Genomic DNA, 22,270 nt, shown 5'->3' with positions numbered 1-22,270 from the left:
TTCTGGAAGCTTTCTGCTTTATTGTTTTCTGTTTTGGAGTGAGTAAGAAGAGGGAAAGTCACAGTCGTTTTTACCAGTTAGCCTTGAAAATGTATACCTGGGGGTCTGTCGCCGTGGGGTGTGGATTCTGAGAGCCCGGGATGCACCCGTGTCAGCACCCACAATAATCACAGATGCTGCAGCCAGAGCAGGACCTACATTAGGGATTGTTTCCAGTTTATCACAGGGGGTCCTATGAATCTGACAGTTCTTCCCAATCCCATCTTATGGGTGAGGAGACCAAAGGCCAGATTTATAGAGCATAGTTTGAAACTAAATCCTGCATCTTCCTACCATAGAACTATTTTGCTACCCCAGAGTGGGAGAGAGTTCTAGAAGGGATCTTTTGCCACCTTCCCAGCCCACATTGCTGAAGACATGGGCAGCATAATATCATAGAATAAAGGTCAATTTTTTTGTGAAAGGAAAGGCCCTGGAGACTTCAGCAGGGAATCGATCGTGGCTAGAATGGATGCTCCCTCCCAGAAACATGGTGAGATAGGAGGCTGCAGCTGAGACAATAATTCTTGGGAATAATGGGGGAGGATGAGACAGGGTCTTGCCGCCATGGTGACAGGGTGACTGAAATTCATCACAGGGGAACAAGGGCCTCTGCAGAGCACGTGCGGGGCAGGCCTGGTTTCCCCAACAGGTTCAGGACGAGCCAGTGGGACAGGTGCTCACAGAGATGTCCCTGCGGGACAGTCTGACCCTTGTCCCATGGGGACGGTGGACCCTCCGTGTCCAGTGCCCCTGGGGAAGCTCAAGAAATGAGTCTAATGCAGATGGGGCAGCTTCTAGAGGAAGGACCAGCTGAGCTGTCCTGGAGCCGGTCCAGGCAGTCATTGAGGGAAGTGAGGCCAGTATGTGAGGGAGAGCTGAGCAGGCAGGGAGATCAAGGCAGGACAAGGAGCGGCTGGCGAATCGCCTGAGAAAATGGCTTCTGCTTCCTGCCAGGAGGGGCAGATGCCCAAGAAGCAGCTCTATTTGAGCTTCCCCAGAAGGGGACAGAGTGGGCAGGGAACATCAGCAGACATTAGAACAGAGAAAGCAAAGAGGAGGGAGGCACTGGCAGGCTTGGAAGGAAGGGAGCCTCAGAAGCGCAGAAACACCAGAAAAACACTGGGTGTGGGAGGAGCCGGGGACTGAGACAGGAGGGCTGAGAGGCAGGAGGAGCAAAGGGGAAGGGGCTGGGGGAGATCGGAGGCTCCTTGAAGACAGAGTGCGCTTCAGGATAAAATACGGAGGTCTGCCAGGAGCAGCGTTGAGGGAAGGCATGGGCAAGGTCAGAGGCTTCTTAGAGAGACAGCCTGGGGCTTTGAAGGATGGGAAAGTTGACACTACTTTAGCAGAAGGAACCTGGCTGTATACGAAGAAGCAAAGATTTTGCTCACAAAGGGACCGGCTGGGGCCTCTTCCTACTGATCAGAAAAGAAAGCAAGGCGTGCTGGAGCAGATCCTTTGACTCAAGCAGCAGAAAGCTGCGGCAACAGTTAAACAAAGATGTGGCACTTTCCCTGATATGTGTGCCTTTTTTCCCCTTGGTAACCGGAGACAGGACCAGTAATAACCAGCATGTTACCTGTGAAGTCAAACACGGAGCACTGGTCTTTAACACAGTCACGGTGTTATGGGTTGAATGAGTGTGTCCTTTCAAAATTCATATGCGGAAACCCTAACCCCCAATTTGGAGGTTGGGCCTTTTGGGAGGTCATTGGGTTTAGAGGGGGTCATGAGGGTGGGGCCCCCGTGATGGGATCAGTGTCTTTACAGGAAGAGGAAAAGAGACCAGAGGCTGTTGCTCTCTCTGTATCTGTCTCTGTCTCTATCTCTCTCTGCCATGTGAGCACCCAACAAGAAGGCGACCACCTGCAAGCCGGTAAGAGGGCTCCAACCAGGAACTAAATTTGCCAGCACATTGATCTTGGACTTCCCAGCTTCCAGTTTCTCCAGAACTGGGAGAAATAAATGTCTGTTATTTAAGCCACCTAGCCTATGATATTTTGTTAGAGCAGCCTGAGTAGACTAAGACACGTAGAAATGTTAGTTTGAACACCCATAACAGTACTCAGAAATACACCTGCCAAAAAGAAAGTTATATAAATTGTACAGGTATTAAAGCCCAGCCCAGCTCACTGATCTGTCTTTCTGGAATGTTAGGAGCAGTTCAGAACTCCTCCTTATTTTAGTGGGTTTATTCCAGTCATAGAAAAGCACAAAGGAGCAAATTCTATCTGTTCATTATTCCAGGAGCCTGATGGGAAGGAAATGCTCTTGGGGCTAGAAATAGCCATTTAAAATAGAGAAGGAAGACCTGGGGGAAGCATGGTGGAGAATTAAGACAGAATCAGAGATGAAGACTGAGGGCCTAGAAAACTTTAATAGCTACGACTGGGGTCTCCACCTATAAAGTAAAACAAGATGTATTAGAAGGTGACGATGTTTAAAAGATCTTGAATGAACTGCATGAATAAGGAACTTAAGACAGAGTAGAGTAGGCTTAAGGGCTGTCTTAGGGACCTGCTGATTGTGGTAATAAGCTGAAGGTTCCACTTCTGGTGTGGAAGAGTATGCTTCTAACAAACAGACTCTCCAGCAAATAACAACAAAGTACAAGAGAAGAGAACAGGAAGGAAGAAAGAAAAGAAAGGAAAAACTACCTGAAGGTTCCAGAAACTGAGCAGCATGAGGTGAGTTTTACTTTTTGCAGTTTTGCCCTGGGGGCAGCTGTCCACCCAATGGCTAAAACTCTAGTGGAAAAACCTACCATCTTTTTGGCTGGAGAAACCAAGTGAAGGAGTCCTGGATAATCAGGGATGCTGGAAAGTTGGGAAAGAATCCCTGGACACAAGAGAACCAGGGAAATGGGATTCCAACTTCTGGGTATAAACTTTTGCCAGTTCTCTGGCTGACTCCTAAACCATGCAAGTATAAAACAGATTGAAAACCACAGGAACTGAAATCTGAGCTGTTGCCCACTGCAGACATGACAGAGTCTGCAGGTTGAGTATAACATGTTAATTTCCTGCTAAATCAAAAAGAGCAACACTCTTTGGATCAGTGTAATAGAATTCAGAGTCTCTACATCACATATACAACACTCACAACGCATGTAATCCAAAACTACTAGACATACAAAGAGCCAGAGAAATGTGATCCGTTTCCATTGGAAAAAAAGATGCCAATCCCAGGATGACCCAGACTTACAATAGAAGCTATTATGGCTATGATCAACGGGGTAAAGAAAAATATGCTTATGATGAATAAAAAAAAAATCTCAGCTGAGAATTGGAAAGTATAAAAGAAAGATTCATAAGAAAGTATAGAGCTAAAAAATACAATATCAAAAAAAAGTCTCTTGAGGGACTTTTCTTAGAAGAATGGAGGTAGCAAATGAAAGAATCAATGAATTTAAAGATAGATCTGAGAAAGAGAGAAAAAAATAGGGAAAGTAATGAACAGAGCCTCAAGAACCTGTGGGACAATTTCACAAGTTTTACACATAGGTAATAGTAGTCCTAGAAGGAGGGAAAAGGGGACAGGAAATAATATTTGAAGAATTGTGGCTGAAAATTCCCCAATAATAGTAAAAGACATAAATTTACAGATTTAAGAAGCTGAGAGAATCTCAAACAAGATAAATTAGGGGAAAAAAGCATGACCAGGCACATCATAGTCAAGCTAAAAACCAAAGATAATGAGAAAATCTTGAAAGCAAACAGAGAAAAAGTCACGATTTATATTTATATTTGTGTTTATATATATAAATCCTAGAGTAACCATAAAAAAAATGTAAAGAAGTAGAGCTGAAAAGAAATCAATAGATAAATAAAAGTTAACAGCCTGCCCACCTCTGCCTGAAGATGGGGTGGGGGTGATGCAATATGGCCTGACCTCTGTGTGTATTGCCCAAAGGCCAGCAGAGCCATTTGGCAAAGATGACAATCCTTTGCTGGATTTTGGGGAAGAAAAGGGGAAAGAAAGAAAGAGAAATAGGCTTTCTGGGATATCACAAATGACCCAAGTTGAGCAGGGAGTCTGGCACACTGTGGGGCCAGAGAGGAAGCCATGGTGTCCCGAGCACTGGACTCAGAGTCTGGAAACCTGAACTGAAGGGCCAAAGCTGCACTGACAACCTATGTGACTGAGTAACTCATTTGACCACTCCGGGCCTCGATCCCTCCTCTGCAAAGTGAGGGGGTAGGATTTACAGCCAATTCTTAGTAATTGCCTCTCTGGAGGAAAGGGACAGTTGGACATCCATGCTTCCTGCTTTACAGACATCTGTATTGGTCAGTGTTGGGCTTCATGCCCAGAACGAGGTCCTTTGCCCACTCTATCTCTTCCAAGTCAAGTACATTTACACGCCCTGTTTTGATTCTTGTCTTTATGCTGATGACTCCTGAATACACATCGTCATTTGGACTTGTCCTCCATGCTCCAAACCCAGATTTCCAGCCGCCTATTCAGCAGCTCTACTTAGATATCCTACCAGCACATAAAAGTCAAAATATTCTAAACAAGTGTCTTACAAATTTTGTAACAGAATCATCTGGGAAATCTTGGTGAAAATGCCAAGGCCCAGATTCTATTCAACTTCATGAGTCTGTTCCTCTGTGTTCCTTATTAGCTCTCCAGGTAAACCTGATACTCACCAAAATTTGAGAGACTCTGCTTTAAACTAAACCCACAATTTAGTCCCAATCCTTCTATTCCTCCAACCAGTTCCTTTCCAGAATCCCCATTCTCAGAGAATGGCACCATCATCCATCCAGAGACACAGTCCAGATACCAGGTGTCATCCTTGGGCCTCTGTTACCCTCACCCCTAAGCATCACCCACTCTCAAGTCTTTTCCACGTTTCTCCCCTGATCCCCCTGGGCTTCATTCACTCCCACTGCCCATGGCCTCCTGACACATCTTGCTTCTACTCTTGCCTCCCCCATCTGTCCTTTACACTTCAGCCAGGGTAAATGTTTTTTAAAAAATATTTTATTCTGAGACAGTTTCAACGTCTAGAAAAGTTTCAAGAATACTATAAAGAATGCCTATACACTCCTCATTCAGATACTCCATTCAAATTCTTAACAACTGTCACAGAAATGCCCTCTTAGGGATCATATGTAAATATCACCCGCTTATCATGCCTCTCTACTGCCCTCCGATCTGGAACAGTTGGCGGTCTGCTTAACTTTCATGACCTTGAAATTTTAAGATCACAGGTTAGGCATTTAATAGAATGTATCTCAATTTTCATTAGTCTGAGTTTTCCTCGTGATAAGATCCAAGTTATACATTTTGAACAGAGTATCTGAAATGCTATGTTCTTTCACTGCATACTCTCAGTGGCACACAATGTCTGTTATTGGTGGTGTGAACTCTAATCTTTGATTCAGATGGTATTACCAGACTACTCTGTAAAGTTACTTTCTCCCCTTTTGTAATTAATATTTTGGGCAAATACTTTGAGGCTATGTAAAGTCCCCGTTCTCTCTCGTTTCACCCCAAGTATTAACATGTTTCTTAACTATTAATCTGTTGGTCACCAAATAGTGATTTTTCTAATAACACCATTCTTTCCTCTATTAGGAAAAGCGTTCTCTTCTCTTATTTATTCATTTATCAGTGTGGACTCCATAGTTACTATCTTATTCAATAGGTTATAATCTGTTACCATCAGTATATATTTTGAGGTTCATTTTATACTATATTTGGACATTGGGAAGCCCTTTATCCTGGGTATTGTGTACTTTTGACATATCCCCATCATTCTTTGAGTACTTTCTTACTTTCTGTCACATTAAGATGTACTGGGCTCATCTAATACTTCTCCTGCCCAGGCCCTGGAAGGGCCCATTTCTTTAATGAGTCCTGGGTGCTTTTAGTATAGAAGAGAATGCATAATACAAGATATGAGTGCCAGGTGTACTTTTTGCTACACAGGTACCATTGTGTACAGGCACTCTCAGCTTTTATTTATTTCTCTATCTCCTTATATATTGAAAACCACAAGTTCTCACAGATACCTCCAATTCCAATTCAACATCACATAATTCATTCTAGCTTTCATGCTTTCCATGTTTGTACCTCCTTTACCAAAAGCTCCCATTGTCTCCAATATATTTCTCAATATCTCTGTCTATAGCTAATCTTCCAATAATGCTGGCCTTCCAGCCCCCTCACCCGTGGGTCCTGATCCCTGCTAGGGCTTGCCTCTCTAGATCAGGACATCTACCTTGATTGGGCTAGGCAAATGACTTTTGGATGAAAGAAAGAAGGAAGAAAGCCAAGAAAGTTTTTTTGTTTGTTTTGTTTATAAAGAAGGGAAGGAAGATATTGGAAAGGAAAAGCAAGAGAAAAACCAGGTTATTTTTCTAGAATGCAAATTCATGACCTTTGGGTCATGTGTGTGCACCTGTGTACACCCCTCCCACCACCCACCCCCACACCACACAGAGCCCTTGAATGACTTCTCATTGCTCTAAGGAGGTAAATTCCATCACAAGCGTCTAGGAGGCCCTGCTCGATGTAAGTACTGCTGATCTCCTTGGTCACTTTCCCTTCTTTCTCCAAATGCCAAGCACAGGAGTCCTCTCTCAGCTCCTCTAAAATTCTGCGTTCCCTCTTGACACAGAGCCTTTGTATGTGCTGCTTATGTTTCTCAGTGCTCTAACCTGCCCCATTCATTTGGGTGACTTATTCTTCAAATCTCTGCTGGAGCACCATCTTCTCTGGAAGCCCTCCTTAATTCCCCTAGATCTAGTCAGGCTATTTTTCTTATTTATTATTTTCTTCATGCTCTCACAGAACACAGTGGCTCTTATCTCAACTGGCAATTATGCACTTATTTGTGTATGTGTCTGATTAATCTTCCTTTTCCTCATTCGAGTGTGAGTAATGTGAGAATAGTAATGCTGTCTCTTTTCAATCCTAATTGTGCCTCTAGCTTGTAGCCCAGGATTGGTACATAGCAGATGATCAATAAATATTTTTCATGTGAATAAATTGCATTTTTAGAAATATCAATAGTTTAATCAGCAAACATGATAATTTTCTCTATTTTGAATAAAAGGCAAAACATGGGAGAATAATATGATAAAATGTGAAGGATCCTGAAAGCTGTTAGGTTTCGTTTATAAGCTTCATCATTTAGAAGAAACACAAAATCACAGCAAATGATCTAAATAATGTGTGCAGGAAAGTAATGTGGGGAATATTTCACTGAAGAAACTTTCAATGTAAGACATATAGAGATTGTATGTTTGACTCACATTATAATTTAGGTGACTCAGGGTCATTAAAATGTTAGTCCTTCCAAATGTCGAGTAGAGTTGCATTCAAAATCCACATGTGAGTGTATACGTATCACTGCATGTTTTGGAACCAGACAAAGTGATCTTAAATTGAAAAAAAATGGTATCTGAAAAGAGCCAAGAATTTTTTTTTTAAGAAAAATGAAGAATAACTTACTTTATCCAAACAGTAAAACTTTTGCTAAAATTCTTGTAATCATATAGTAAAACTTCTGATAAAGTTACTATAATTAGAACAATATGTTTGGGCATAATAATTTAAGTTGATCAGTGGAGCAGATTGGAGAATCAAAACATAGTTTATGTAAGGAACTTAACATATGACAAGGATGACATGTGATTCAATAAAATATGGAAAATATCTTCAATAAATGGTGTTGGTATAATTATCTATTCAACTGTATGAAAACAGGGTAAGAATATATGTCCTAACACATATTCAAAAACATATTTGAGAATAGCCCTGGTGTCTATCAACAAGAGAATGGATAAATAAACAATGGAATGCTACAGTAAATAAAAACAAACTACTTCTGCACACAACAATAGGAATGAATCTCACACACAGAGTGCTAAGAGAAAGCAGCCAGACACAAAGAGCATCCTGATTCCACTTATGTGAAGTTCAAGAACAGGCAAAACAAACCTATGGTAGAAAAAAAATCAGAACAGTGGGTGCCTCTGGGTGTGGGGCAGGGGAGGGACATGAGGGAACTTCCTGGTATGATGATAATGTTTTTTATCTTGATAGGATTTCAGGTCACATAGTTGCATGCATTTGTTAAAACTCTGTAAGTGTACACTTATGATTTGTGCACTTCTTTATATGCAAATTTTACCTTAATCAAGGATAGAACTATAAACAAATATTTAACTCTTATTAAATATGTGTATGCTGAAGCATTTAGGGGTGATGTGTACTAATATCTGCAACTTATCTGGAAAAGCATCAACAAAATCGGATGGAGTGATGAATAGACAGGGGGATGGATTAAATAGTTATATAATAAGGCAAACATAGCAAGATATTAATTCTAGAATCGATGTGGTGAGAATATGGCTGTCTTTTGCAAAATTCTATCAAGGTCTCTGTACACTTGAAATTTTTCAAACTAAAAACTTGGGAAAAATAAATACATTTCAGGTGTACTAACTACTTAGATATAGGACAACCCCCTTCAAAGGCATTTTATAACCCTGAGAACTTTTAGAATAAATCAGAAAATCCAATAAGTAGGGGAAAAGATAGATATTTTTGACTAAATGAATATGAACCAGTTTTGCAAGCCAAAAGATATCAAAAGGACAATTGTATTCTTTTGAATAAAAAAAAGAATTGTATTTTTTTGTACAGAAAAAGGTGAAGGAACTAATTGTATCATATATGGCAGAAAAAGGGTTAACATCTCTAACATAAAAAGAATTCCTATAAATTTCTAAGAAACAAGAAAGTAACCCAATAGAAAAATAGGTAAATACATGTACAGATAATTAACAAAAGAAGACACATGAATCCCAGTAACTGTGCAAAAAGACAGTAATATCTCCAGCAGTCAGTTGAAAATGCAAATTAAAACAAAATGAGATATCATTTTTCACCTTTGGATTAGCAAATTTTAAAATATTGATTACTTTCAATGCTGGTGAGGATGTTGGAAGATGAGCACTGTACAACCCTAGTGGAGTGTGAATGTTTACAGACTTTCAAAGCAGCAACCTGTAGTAAGAATCCCCAAGAGACACACAAGACACAGAGAAATAGGCATAGTATGATCCCATTTTTATGAAATAAAAATTTTCAAATTTTTGAACAAAGAGAAAAGTGTGAATGCAGACACATCTAATTGTTGAAACTGATGCTTCAGGACAGGGCTTGGTAAACTATGACCTAAGTACCAAATCTGGCAGGTCACCTGGTTTTTTACAGCCCATGGGCTAAGGGTGGTGTTCATACATTTTTAAAGGGTTACATTTTAAATGGTTATATAATCATGTGCATAATATACTCATTTGGTCTCTTGGCCAGCAAAGTCTAAAATATTTACTATATGGCCCTTTAGGAAACATTTACCAACCCTTGCTTCAAGGGAATTGTACGTTCTGACTTAGTCTTTCCTCTCCTCTGTATTGTTTTGATTTTTTTGATAATTATGTATTGCTTCTGCAAGCTTAAGGAATATAGGTAGGTAGGTAAGTTGGAAGATCAATCACTTTGGATGTTGTTGGGAATAGATGTAAGAAGACAAAAGGAAACCAAGGACACTAACTAGGAAGCTACTGTAACAGTCCAGGTGAAAGAGAATGGTGCTTTGAAATAGGGTGGGTGCACAGCAGAGGTGGGAAGAAAGGGACAGACTTTATAGAAACCTATAGGAGTAGCTGAGGGATTGGACACGGATGGGGAGGCACAGAGAGAACTCAAGACTGATTCCTAGGTTTCAGTCATTAGTTGAATGGTGCAACCACTGATTTGAAGAGATGGGGGAGGGGAAATTGGAGAGTAAATCAAGAGCTCTATTTTGGACCTGTGAAAGTTCTAAAGGGAATTGTGTGAACTAGGCAGCTGGACACAGATGATTAAGCTGCTTGGGCAGTAGAGAGGGAGGCTGAGCACGAAATACAAATTTGAGAGTACTCATCATGTAGATGGTACTTAAAGCTTTCTGGAAGTGATAGGGAAAGAGAAGAGGACCAGGAGTCTAGCTGGTATCACAGTGCTCAACCCAGCTGCAGCCCACTCCCTGCTGACAGCTGTCTCCAATGCCACTGTCCAAATGCTTGGATTCCCCCAAATCATCCTTTCTAAAATGTCCTCTTCATGGGCCAGGAACAGCATGGCTTCAGAGGAGACACCAACCCTTTCTCACAGCTTATGCCCCAACGCTTGCCTGGACAAACAGCTACTGTAATTCCTCCTGGATGAATGGTCCACCCAGCACCTGGCTCCCCCCAGTGGATAGATGAGTTCTGGTCCCAGTCCCTCCCAGTATGGTCCGCCATGGGTCCCTGCCATGAGCAGCCACTTTTCACCCCTGTCATACTTTGACCCGAGAAGACACAGAAGGACTCACCAAGGAGCTGGTGTAGGTGGGGTCTGAGGTGTCGTCCTGGAGGTAGCGGGAAAGGCCAAAGTCAGACACCTTGCACACCAGGTTACTGTTGACCAGAATGTTCCTCGCAGCCAGATCCCGGTGCACGTAGTTCATCTCGGCCAGGTACTTCATGCCCGCAGCAATGCCCCTCAGCATCCCCACCAGCTGGATCACCGTGAACTGTCCATCATTTTGCTGTAATAAGACACCAAGGGCAACCAGGTCAAGATGGGCTTCAGTGGTTAAGCAGAAGCTGAGGTGCCAGGGCCCCACTGCCTTCTCCCTTCCGACTCCCATTCTCCTCCCTCTCCTTGAACACTCTGCCTTCTCCTTGCCAAGTCTTGTGGATTTCATCTCCAAATGAAATCTCAAAGCCATCCACTCCTCTCCACCGTCACTGCCACCATTCTAACCAACTCATCATCATCCATCACCTGTAACAGCCTCCCTCCACCTTCCCCCGTCCCAATCCATTCTCTAAGGGCAGCTAGAGCCATCCTCGTAAGACGGAAATCAGGTCACGTCACTGAAGCGCTCTAATGGCCTCCCACTGTATTAAGGGAAAGTGTGGCCCACGGGGCCCCATGGGATCAGCTAGTGCCTCACCTTATGCCACTATGTCCTGCACTCCTGTGCTAAATCCACAGTGACTGGCGACTTTTCAATCCTCTCCCTGGCCAAGCCCTTCCTGCCTCAGGGCCCTTACACAGGCTGTTCCCTCTGTCTTTTCCCCACAATCAACACCTACTTGCTTCAGGTCTCCACTTAAATGTCACTCCCTCAGAGAGGATGTCTCTGTAGCCAGTCCCCGCCCCGACATAATTAGCACTTTCTTACTACTATCCTTCAGTGCATGCTCTTATTTTCCTTCTTAGCATGTATCACAAGGTTTAGTTTTGTGTGTGTGTGTGTGTGTCTGTCTGTCTGTCTCTGCTACTTGACTCTAAGCTCTTTGAGACAAGAACCCTCCCTCTTGCAGTCACCATAGCATTCCCAGAGCTGAGAACGTTTGAGTAGACAGATGTAGCTCGATAAACGTATGCTGAATGAATGGCTGGTACATCTCTTCTTGTCTCCAGAATTAAATGTTTATGGTGTCTTGCTTGACAGTGGATAACACACCTGCCTCAGAGGGCTGGGTGGTCAGGAGAAGCGCACACACCGTCTCAGAGGGTTGGAGGGTCAGGAGAAGCGCACACACCGTGTCTGGCTCGTGGACTCTCCCAGTGAATGGGAACTGTTGCTACCCCTCCTCCTGCCAACCTGAAGTGCTGCCTTCTCTCCAATCACAGTTTCTTACCTGGATGGCCTCCCTCCTCCATGGTTAGAGGACAGGCTCTTCTGTGAGTGAATGTGTGCCTTCCTCCACCTCCCCAAAGCCCCTGAGTCTGGGCTCTGCCCACACTGGTTACATCAGTGCACCTTGGGCCAATGCTGCCAAGAACACATTTTCCCAACTAGTCCAGCCCCAGCTGCTCCCTAAAGGGTTATGAGTTGTATTGTGTAAGCAGAGTATGGCCCAGGCATTGAGATGCTCTGAGTGGGGGAGAGGGGGGAGGAGGCGGGGCACCCTGGGCTAGTCCAGTTACTGCTGAACACAGACCCTGGGCAAGGCAGTCCCTCCCTCTGCCCCAGGGTCCTCCTGTGAAATGCAGGAAGCATAAATAGTGTGAGGAGTTCCCATTTATTGAGCACCTACTGTCTGTGAGATGGCGCCCAATGCACTCACATGCATTATCTCACTAATATGTATGGGCCACATCGTTTATGCATGAGCTCCTGCAAAAGTAATTTTTTATGCAAAACTAAGTAAAGAAAAATAAAAGAGCTGTTATAAAAATACACTATTTATTAGGGAAAAAATTCCAACAATTGAAAAGTCTAACAACGGTAGCATGAATTGTTGAAGACTTTGTTCCTCATGCAAGATTGCAAGCCCGAGGGTTGGTTATGCTCCTCGCTCAGTTGCAGGAGTGGAGCAAACTGGCACTCCCTCCACTCCTTCCTGAGCCCCCAACCCCCACCAGAAGGAGGACCCCCAAACACAGTGAGTTTGACATACTCCAAGTTCCAAGTCCTCACTCAAACCTTAACCACCTCCCAATCTGCCCAGAATTCTTCCTCTGCAATATTTGCCTCTAACCAACTCCAAAAGAAAGTGCAGAGCTGCTTTTTGGAAACTGATTGGTTTTCAGCACATGGTGCCCATCTGCCAGAGCTGGATGTGCCGTGAGTGATGCAAATCTTGCTCACTAATGAACTTCACTCCACATCTCCTTGAGAAGCTAGCCCAGATTTCCCCAGCACCATCATTCCTCTAAGTAGGTCTCTGGGGATCTGCCTCTCCAGAAAGTTGTCATGCGACTTCCGCATATTAGAAAATATATTTCAGCCACAAGTCCCAAGGGTCAGATTTTTTCAATTCAGTTTGTTCCTTCTCCTCTGTAAGTGGAGACAACAATGTGGTTAAAAATAAATGTCTCCCTACAGAAGCCCACTTGTAGACAGATGTTGGGGAGGGCACTGAAGCTGGTTGGAAGCAACTTTGCCAAGAGCAGTGTTGAAAGCGTTTGCAGATTTGTGTCTATGTTTCTACTTTAAGTCATGAAAGACTTCACTGAGCTGCTTCATTTTCTGATTTGTTTGAATGTTTAGATCAGTCATCTTATAGATTCTGGTGTTGACAAAGGGCAAAAAGTGATGAAAAGTTCAGGCTTTGGAGCCAGACACACCATGGTGGGTCTGGGCTCGGTCTCTCACTGGCTGCATGCTCTTGGGCAAGTTATTTAACCTCCAGAGCAGTGATTCCCACATCTGTAAAATAAGAACAGTGTGCCCATTCTTCCTGAGATTTGAGATTCAAGGTTAAATGAGATAATACATGTGGAGGGCTTAGCTCAGTGCCCCATGAATACTAAGACAGCAGCAATGACTGCTGGAATTATCAGCAAGGCCATAATGTCTCACAAATCAGCTCTCCCATGACTCCCAGATGCCTGGTGAGAGAGACGGAGGACACCTTGGACGAGGACTGCAGGGTCCTCCTGGTTTCCTGGGTGTGTGGGGCAGACATCCTAGGATCACTGCCCTCAGAGAGACTAGTTCACAGGGCATTCTGAGCTCAGCAGTTTGGCATCTGTAATAATCATCCCCACCCTAACTGTAGTAGGAACTAATAATGCAGGCCTGAAATTAGGATCAATTAATCTACAAACTCTGATTTCTTCCCTTCTTGGCCTTTGAATGGCAAGTCATACTTCATGGAATATGTTTTCATCCTTAACTCCAGTCCTGTGGAGTAGGCAAGGCAGGCAATATTACATTGTTTTTATAGAGAAGATAAAGGAAGTCCAGAAAGTTTAAGTGATCAGCCTTAAATCACTCTGTGTGATTTTTGACTTGTAACAAGAATCTAAGTCCAAACAGCAAATTGCTTCTCCATTTACATTTCATCTTTTATCAATCGGTAATGGCTGCCTCAAATGTTGTGTGGAGAAGTCTGTGTATAAGCTTTGTAGGAAGAAGATCTATGATTGATTAATGATGTCTGCCATGGCCACAGAAAGAGAAAGTAGAAACATGTCCACAAATGTGCTACTTTATCTGAATCTTTTATAATTCCTGTCCAGTGCCTTTTCCACTGGAAAATGCTGACTCTACAACACATTTTCTTTAGAATCTGCAGGAGAATCAGATATCATGATAAGACAGTCATACCTGTTGCGTCCATAATCTTGGAAACTTAGAGATATAAACATATTAAGATTTTCTGACATGTCCAGCTGTTTTATGTTCATTATGTTCATTATATCACTTCATTGATATAAACTCCCCAAAAAGAACTTTCAGAGATATGAGCATCGGCATACAAAATAAACAAGACAGAAAAAGAAAAACAGATTTCTTAGAACTTTGGGAAAGGATGTGATTCTGTGCTGAGCACATGGTAAAAACACAGTTTGTAGAAGAAATACAGGCTGGGTGAAGTGATTTAAACTTTCTTCCTTTCATGAAGTGCTTTCTGCTGAAATTGCTTTTCTGAAAATTCACTGAAGCCACTTGCTGGCCCTTTTATTAGCCAGGAAGGATTTAGGTATTTCAACTTTCATTGACAAACCCACTTCAGGAAATGAAACCCTTATTTGATTTGTCTGAAGAAAATGAATCATAGATTTTTTTTTTAACCTGAAAGAGCCCTTTCAAGATCATCCAGCTCAATGCCTTTAGTTTATAGATTGGGAAATTGAGTTAATGGATTTGCTCAAGGCCACAGGGTGACTCATAGCAGAGCCCAAAGCTGGGCCTCAGTCTCAGAACTTGCAACCTGGTATTCTCTTTCTGACAACTGGCTTGCTGTCCTCTAGCTCTGGCCCATGAATGAGCATCCCATGAATGATAAGTGTCCCCATTTGACATTGCTCAGTGACTCCCAAGAGTCTTCCATTTATGACCATCTGTGGATGAACCAGCAGTAACCACAAAGCCAAGCTTTAGCCACGAAGGCCTTATGGAGCAGGTCGACCTTCTTGGCTGAGGCATAAGGCATTGAGGAGGGCTTCAGGGCTTGTGCCTAAGATTGTGGAAGAGCTACCAGGTTGAATCCCCTGAATCTGAGTGCCAAGAGGAAATATTTAATTATGGATTTGCAGTCTACCTAACCCATGGCACAGACATTTTTTAAAAAATGGATAATTATGAACCCACTGAATGTGTGGTTAAAGAATAATGGTGTTTCCAATCCCTCCAGAATGTGAAGAATTCTGAGTCCTGCAATGAGTGAGGAGCAGTGAGCAGACTGGGAGAAGCCCTTTCCGATGTGCTCCCTGGACCCTCGATGCCCAGAGCCTCTGAGACACCCATCCAGAGCTGGAGTTGTGGTCACTCTCCAAAGCCACCACATCTGGTGTGAAAGGACCAGTGGGGGGTCGGGGAGGAAGCAGGTGCACAAATTGAAGACTAACCCTTTTCCTTTCTTCTCTGAATGGTGATCTTAAAAGTATACTACCTCCCAGAAGATGGACCTGCAGGACGGAACTGATGGCCCACTTTTCAATTTTATCAAGCAGCAAATACATCAATTAACGCTGCTATGCTCCAGGGTTTGGTAGTGAGGCTGAAATTAGATTTATAGATTACCTGCCTCCATGCCGGGCAGGGAGTCGGACATGCTTCATTTCCCTCAGCTCCCAGCACCGCCTGCTCTGGCCGCTCCCTTCTGGCCATCCTTTCCCCTCTATTACCCTGTGCTCCTCTCTCACCCCTAGCTTTTCTCCCACTGCCTGGGCCGCATTGTCATGAAAAATAACTGGCATCCAACCTGCCCCCATGTCCTGCGTCCCCAAAATGGAACAGGTGTGTGCAGAGCGGTGGTGCAGGGTTCTGATTTTCCGCAGGCTCCTGAGAATGAATGTTCCTGTTCGCCTGTGCGTTCCAGGGAGAGTCTTATCACAGTCTCCAGATCGCATTGAGAGTCTCTGTGAAGCATAGACAGGTGACTTGCAGGAAATAAATGACTCCTGATAGGTCTGGAGGCTGGTTCCAGAAAATACTTTTTCTTCTAACATTACCTCCTATTCATGTTTATTTGGCTGACACGAGAGGTCTGGCTACAAGGACAAGAGACTGTGTACACTCAGCAAGCTCCATCTCTCCTGCCATGCCCAAACGCTTTTGCTCCAGAAATGGTTCTTCGTTCAGCTAGCCTCGACCCGGTGCTCAGTGTGCTAGGTGCTGGGGTTTCAAAATACAAAGCATAACCCACACCCTCAAGGAGGCTGTACCAGGCAAAGTACGTGTGACCCATCGCCTACATCAGCTGTCCCCCACCCCACCAAACAAAAGCCACTACTGCCTAACGACCCAGACGAGGCATACAGTGTGTGCACCCCCTGAAAATGTAGCTTCAGTATGTACAAATGCAGCTTCTAGACAAGTCCTCAGCTCCCTTTCCACACTGCAGCCCCTAAGCTCTGCTTCTGAGCTTTGGAGCCACCAGGCAGCTGCTGAGAGATTACCAAATAGGCCACGCTGACTTTGGCCTATGAACACACAGCTCCACGGTTCTGTGAGCCTACCTGCCCATTCCTGACCTGTCTGGCAAATTCCTCCTTCTCCAATATCAGAGAAATTCTCTCTCTTCCTTGAAGGCTTCCCTGGCTTCCTCAGGATGGTTTCAGTTCTTCTTTATGTGATACCTCTGTACTTCATGTACGGAAACAAAAAGTATAATCCAGGCAGATGATTGCAGGAAGCTTTGGGCACTAAGGTCCTGGGGGTCAGAGGCATCTATGCAGGTTGTATTCTCTAAAATGGGTATAACAGGACCTCCCATCCCTTATGTGTAAGAAGGCTGCTGTCCCCCATCAAGATGTGGAGCATGTTTCTTCCCCTTGAATCTGGGTGGGTCCATCAATGTGGTTGAAGGATGCTGTGTGACATTTCAGGCTAGGTTACAAAACTGATACAGCCTCTGCCTTCTACTGTTGGGATGCTTGTTCTTGGGACCCAGCTTGCTGTGAGGAAGCCCTAGTCAGCCAGGTGGAGAGATGCCAGCTGATACCCAGCATCAACCATGGGACAGATGAATAAATGAGGCTTCTGACGATTCCAGGCCTTAACCCTTGAGCTTCTCCTGCTGACAACACATGGAACAGAGAGGTCTCCACCGAGGCCTACCTAAATTGCAGATTTGTGAGCAAACCAAATTGTTGTCGGGCTGAGTCACTAAAATCTTGGGGTGATTTGTTCCACAGTATTAGAGCAATGTCTCTCTCATCAATATAGGCCCAGTTCCCAGCACCTCATGACTGTTTCTATGAAACTCTACGAATGGTCCTTTGATCTTCAGCCATAGCTCCTGTTTGGTAGCTTTGGTGACATGCATAGCTGGCTACTTGGTATTACTCTGAAGCCCTTGCTCAGAAGGTCCTGCCCCATTCTTTGATGCCGCTCCCTGCACCCTCTTGCTCCCAGGCTGCCCAGCTGCCCCTTTGGTCCGAGACAGGCCTTGCTCCGTGGCCTGTGGTCAGACAGCTTCTACCCTCAAGACATGAGCACCTCGGCCATGCTCACTCACCCCCTCTCTGAATAGCTCTGGAATGCCCCACAGAAGTGAAAATGCTTTCATTGTGGCTGCATGTGGGCATGTTCTGACAACGGTCCTTTACAGATCTCCCGGCCATAGGCCTTCAGGGACCCGCACCTCTGCTGCAGGTGGTGGGGAGGCACAGCTCTCCATCAACTCCAGGAAAGCCTTGTGGATGCCTGTGACACACTCTTCCCCTGACCTGCCCAGAAACGCCTCCTCAGAGGCCGGGACGCGCAGGCATCAGAAAAGGGCCACCTGTTTTATCTCTGAACTGTGAACAAAGATCGCTGTCTGGGAGGGCGGCTATGCTGGGGAAGAGGCAGAGAGGGCCACCGGCATCTGCGTGAATCACGCAGGACAGCGCAGCGGCTGGAAGCCTCTTCAGTCTCTTCAACGACACCGATGGCCATTCTCCGCCTTCCTCTATTCACTCGTACTCACCCAGCAAGCACTTGTCCAGGCCTGGCTCGATGCCGTCCCCCTACAGAGGGGTCCACACGCCCTGCTTTGTTCTCTCCTTTCAGCAGCGAATCTGTTAACCTCACTAACATCTTCAACGCCCACCCGCCTTTCACTGGGGATTCCTGAGCGGCAGGTTGTCCTCACACGGACACTTGTCCCCAGCCCACTACGGTCTGCCAGCGTCCACCAGCGCCAGCATCATCCATGCCTTTGCCCTGAGGAGTAAAGGTGAGCTGAGCTGCTCTTACCCTGAGGAAAGAATCCAAGGCGCCATTCTCCATGAACTCCGTGATGATCATGACCGGCCGGCTCTTGGTGACCACGCCCTCCAGGCGAATGATGTTGGGATGGTCGAACTGGCCCATGATGCTCGCCTCGCTCAGAAAGTCCCGTCGCTGCTTCTCCGAGTACCCAGCCTTCAGTGTCTTGATGGCCACATTGATTTCCCTCTTGCCCGGAAGTTTCAAACGCCCCTTGTACACCTCTCCAAACTCTCCTGCAACAAGAACGCAATTACTACTCACTTCCTTCTGTCTGTGGAACCATGGCGGGGGGGGGGGGGCAGCTTATCAAGAACAAGGGTGCCCCAAGTGGAACGGTGATGAAGGTGGCAGAAAGGAAATAGTGTCCTCTCATCGTAACGGTGACGTCCCAGAGCCAAGCAGTTCACGGCAAACACGGAAGCAACACCCAGATATGTTCTTTACCTCAGATCTCAGCTTGGGTAACTAAAGTGAAATTTCAGACTCTATATGGGTTTGTTTTTCCTCAGGTTTGGTGTTTCATTTGTAGCCCAGCTGAACAATTGAAATGAAGTGGTCACTTTCACTGTGGCAGTATCATAATTCATGTTTAGCAGAGCCTAATGCAAGAATGTCCAGGGGTTATGGGATACGTTCAGGTTCTTTAGTCTCTGAATGAGATGTAGAGCGTTTATGTTCCTACATTGCCCTGGAAGTGTTTGTGTCTATTGGGTCCCTCGGAAAACAGAAACTGAGGAGTAAGGAAGGTAAGTTAGCAGACACTGTGCAGGATAAAGGGGAGAGAAGTAGGATTGCCAGAGTCCAGATCATGGTGCAAACCTGACTTTATGAAAAGAAGGAGGAAGCAGGAGTGGGCAAGGAGAGGCCCAGATTGCAGTGCAGACCTGGTTGATGCAGACCTGACAGTCTCATCTAATCCAATGAGGAGCTTCAGAATAAATAGTGCCCGTTCCAGAAAGGCCCAGGCCCTAGCGTCCCACCATGCTCAGTCACTGACTAGGGCTGCCAGAAAGAGCTGGGTCCCTGCAAGAAAGCCGAGGCAGATCTTGAAGGCGCTGCAGCAGGAGGCTGGCAGCTACCTGCACTCCTGGCAGCTGAACGGCAAGTGGCTTTTTCAAGCAGACACGAGCTGCACACCTCCATGGGTGCCACAGCATTTCAACATTTTTGCAGTAAAATCTCCAAGAGTAAAAACAATTCTGGTGACACTATTTCACAGCTGCTTAAAAAATCTGTTGAATCCTATTCAACGTGCTTTCAAAAGTTATGATTTAACTTGGTTTTGTAACTTCAGTTCTTTCATGTGAAGCAATTTAGAATCTACTTGTAAGTGCATTGCAGAAACGGGTGTCAAAGGCCTGATAGGAGAAACATGGCTTTCTGCTGGGAAAACTTTCTTTCTCACTTTCAGCTTCTGGAAGGCGATGACGGAGCAAACTGTGAGCAATCAGATACGGTACTGGCCGAATTAGAAAAGCAAGTTAACATCTATGATTTAGTGGGGAACTTCTTGTATTTTCTGCTGCATAGGTTGGAAGGAAGCTGCATGAAAGGCCTTTGGATGCACAACTGCTCCAGAGTCTATGGAACTTGTTAGAATCTAAGGATGGAGTAGAGGTTGGCTTAAGCACCATTAGGAAGGTTTCAGCATGGACCTAAGATAGACAGCATGTGTAATACTGGTTTTGACATGAGATCACAACTGTTTGAGGTCAGACCAAGCCTCATTCCTGTCCGTAACTTGTACACACCACTGCAGTGTCTGGTACGTGGTAGGTATGCCAGTAAAAGTTGGGGTATCTTATTTATTATTATTTGTTCGGCTTTGCCCATTCTTGGGTTACAAACTGCTGGAGGCTCCAAAAGAAGTGGAAGTACCAGTATTTACATTTTTACAAAAGACTGTTTATGGCAGCATCTCCTTCAACAGCCAAGCACCATATGACCATAACCAGGGGGATGGCTAGAAAGGGACAGCCATCCTGCAGACTGCTCTGAGCTACTGAAAACTAATAGATGAGTGAGATGTATTGGCTTCAAAAATGTCTGCATTACATTGCTAAGTGAAGCAGAAAAGAAGAGAAAGTTATATTAATAGAATGTGGTCTGTAGAATATGCCCATAGGGGGGTGGTGAATGCCAAAAAAAAAAAACATTATGGAAAAAATTCATAGCAAATTTACTTTCAACTTCAAATTATTTTAAAAATTGGTTACACTAGAATGGTGGGAATAGCAGTGGGGAAGTATGGATTAGTAAACTTTAGTTACTTTTATGTTTAAATTGTAACAATAAGCATTGTCTTTGCAGTTCAAATGAGTAAAATTTAAAGAAAAGTACTGAATAACAACCACCTGTCATATATGTGTGCTTCTCTATGTATATATATTTGTGTAGAGTATGTATATGTATGTATACATACTTGTGTATATACATGCATATATGTATGTGTCTGTATGCATGTGTGCATATATTGTATATATGGATGTGTCTCTATATATTTTTGTATGTATATATATGTGTCTGTGTATAGAGATATATGGAATCCATCTCTCTGACACCTCCACCTAGTTGTTATCCAATAACTATGAGCTGAATGAATACAGCTTGCATATTTAATAAGTAGACTAACTGAAGAATATCAGTATTTCTTCCCTGTTGTCATACTAATGAGTTCTATTTTCTTTTAGTAAAAAGACACGGTTGAGAGTGAGGGGAAGGTATGCTAATATTTCTTCTTGGGGGAGATAGTACACCAAGATGTCTTGACTACCTGCTCTGTGCCAGGTACCATGCTGGGCTCTTTGCATGTCTTAATCCTCACAGCACCTTCATGAGCTGGGTATTCTCATGCCCACTTTACTCATAAGGAAACTGAGGCATGAAGGAAACATGCCTCAGACCCCAGGTCTGTGAGGCAGAACCAGGGATGCTCCCCGGGCCCGTCCCTGTTCCTGCCATACCACCTCTCAGAAGGTGTGTTCGGTTAGCAGTGCCACAGGGAAGAGAGCTGGGTGGATGTGAAGTCACAACGCAGGGACCACTGTGCTCCAACTGTGCAAGTCCTAACCGTTCATATGCAGTTACTGTTAGAGTGACTCAGGAACCAGGGAACAGCAAACACAGTGTGACTGAGACAGGCTGGGATCTGGGACCCTTTGCTGCAGTGCTTGCACCTGGACACACCTCTCCTCAAGCAACAAAATACAAAGAAACTGTATGGGACTGAAAATAACTGCATGCATGTGCAAAATTATGGACAAAAGATGCAAAGAGACCAAAAAAACCCAACTGCCACTTTTGCAGAGCCCAGAGCGAGAGCAAGGAGTCAGGAGCAAAAGCAGGGCACCGCGCATGCCCCCTGTGCACCACACCTCCTAAAGGGTGGGCAAAACACCTAAGCCACCCCTCCAGACTGACCCCTGCACACACACCATATAAGAAACAAGCTCGCCCCTCCTGAGGGAGCTAGCAAGCAGGGAAACTGTTGTTTGTTCTCACTCCCCTCTGCTGTAGCAGGGGTCACAGTAAAGCCTTGCCTGAATTTCTTGTCTGGCCTCCAGTCAATTTTTATTGATTGGGGAAGGCCAAGAACCCTGGTTGGTATCAGGACTACCTTATAGACAAATATCGTATTCATGGAAAGTTCCTGCCCGGCTAGTCAGATGAGACCAGAACATTTAGGAATCAGGATATTTATGCATTTCTACACATCAGTCTGGGGAGTGTGTAAAAGTGCCCCAGGTGAATCTGCTATTCCCCACAACATACACATAAACTCCCCAGTTGAGGACTTCTGTTATATACCAGCGTTCCCAAAGTTGGCTGCCCACTGCAATCCCCTGGGAAGCTTACAAAGCACAGAGGCCTGGGTCCCACCTCCAGGAATTCTGTTTAGTTGGTCTGGGTGCAGCCTGGGCATGGACATAGTTAAAAGCTGCTCGCAGGAGCAGCTACGTAATTTGCAGGGCCTGGTACAAAATGAAAATGCAGCACCCCCTGTTCAAAATTTAT

General features: G+C 44.5%; 1 protein-coding gene across 2 annotated transcripts in view; it reads right to left on the bottom strand.

Annotated features, from left to right (window-relative positions):
• EPHB1 (EPH receptor B1) overlaps nucleotides 1-22,270 on the bottom strand; it is a gene marked incomplete at both ends in the record, with an annotated part of 429,300 nt that overhangs the window by 34,016 nt on the left and 373,014 nt on the right. For both annotated transcript variants that reach the window (XM_082625932.1, XM_082625933.1), the window contains 2 exons: nucleotides 10,424-10,639; nucleotides 18,242-18,489. In XM_082625932.1, the coding sequence (XP_082482058.1) occupies nucleotides 10,424-10,639; nucleotides 18,242-18,489 (464 nt within the window). The remainder of the gene's footprint in view (nucleotides 1-10,423; nucleotides 10,640-18,241; nucleotides 18,490-22,270) is intronic.

This window comes from Mesoplodon mirus (genome assembly GCF_964341445.2).
Source record: "Mesoplodon mirus genome assembly, chromosome: 6".
Taxonomy (NCBI): Eukaryota; Metazoa; Chordata; class Mammalia; order Artiodactyla; family Ziphiidae; genus Mesoplodon; species Mesoplodon mirus.
This window is presented reverse-complemented; position numbering and strand designations above follow the sequence as displayed.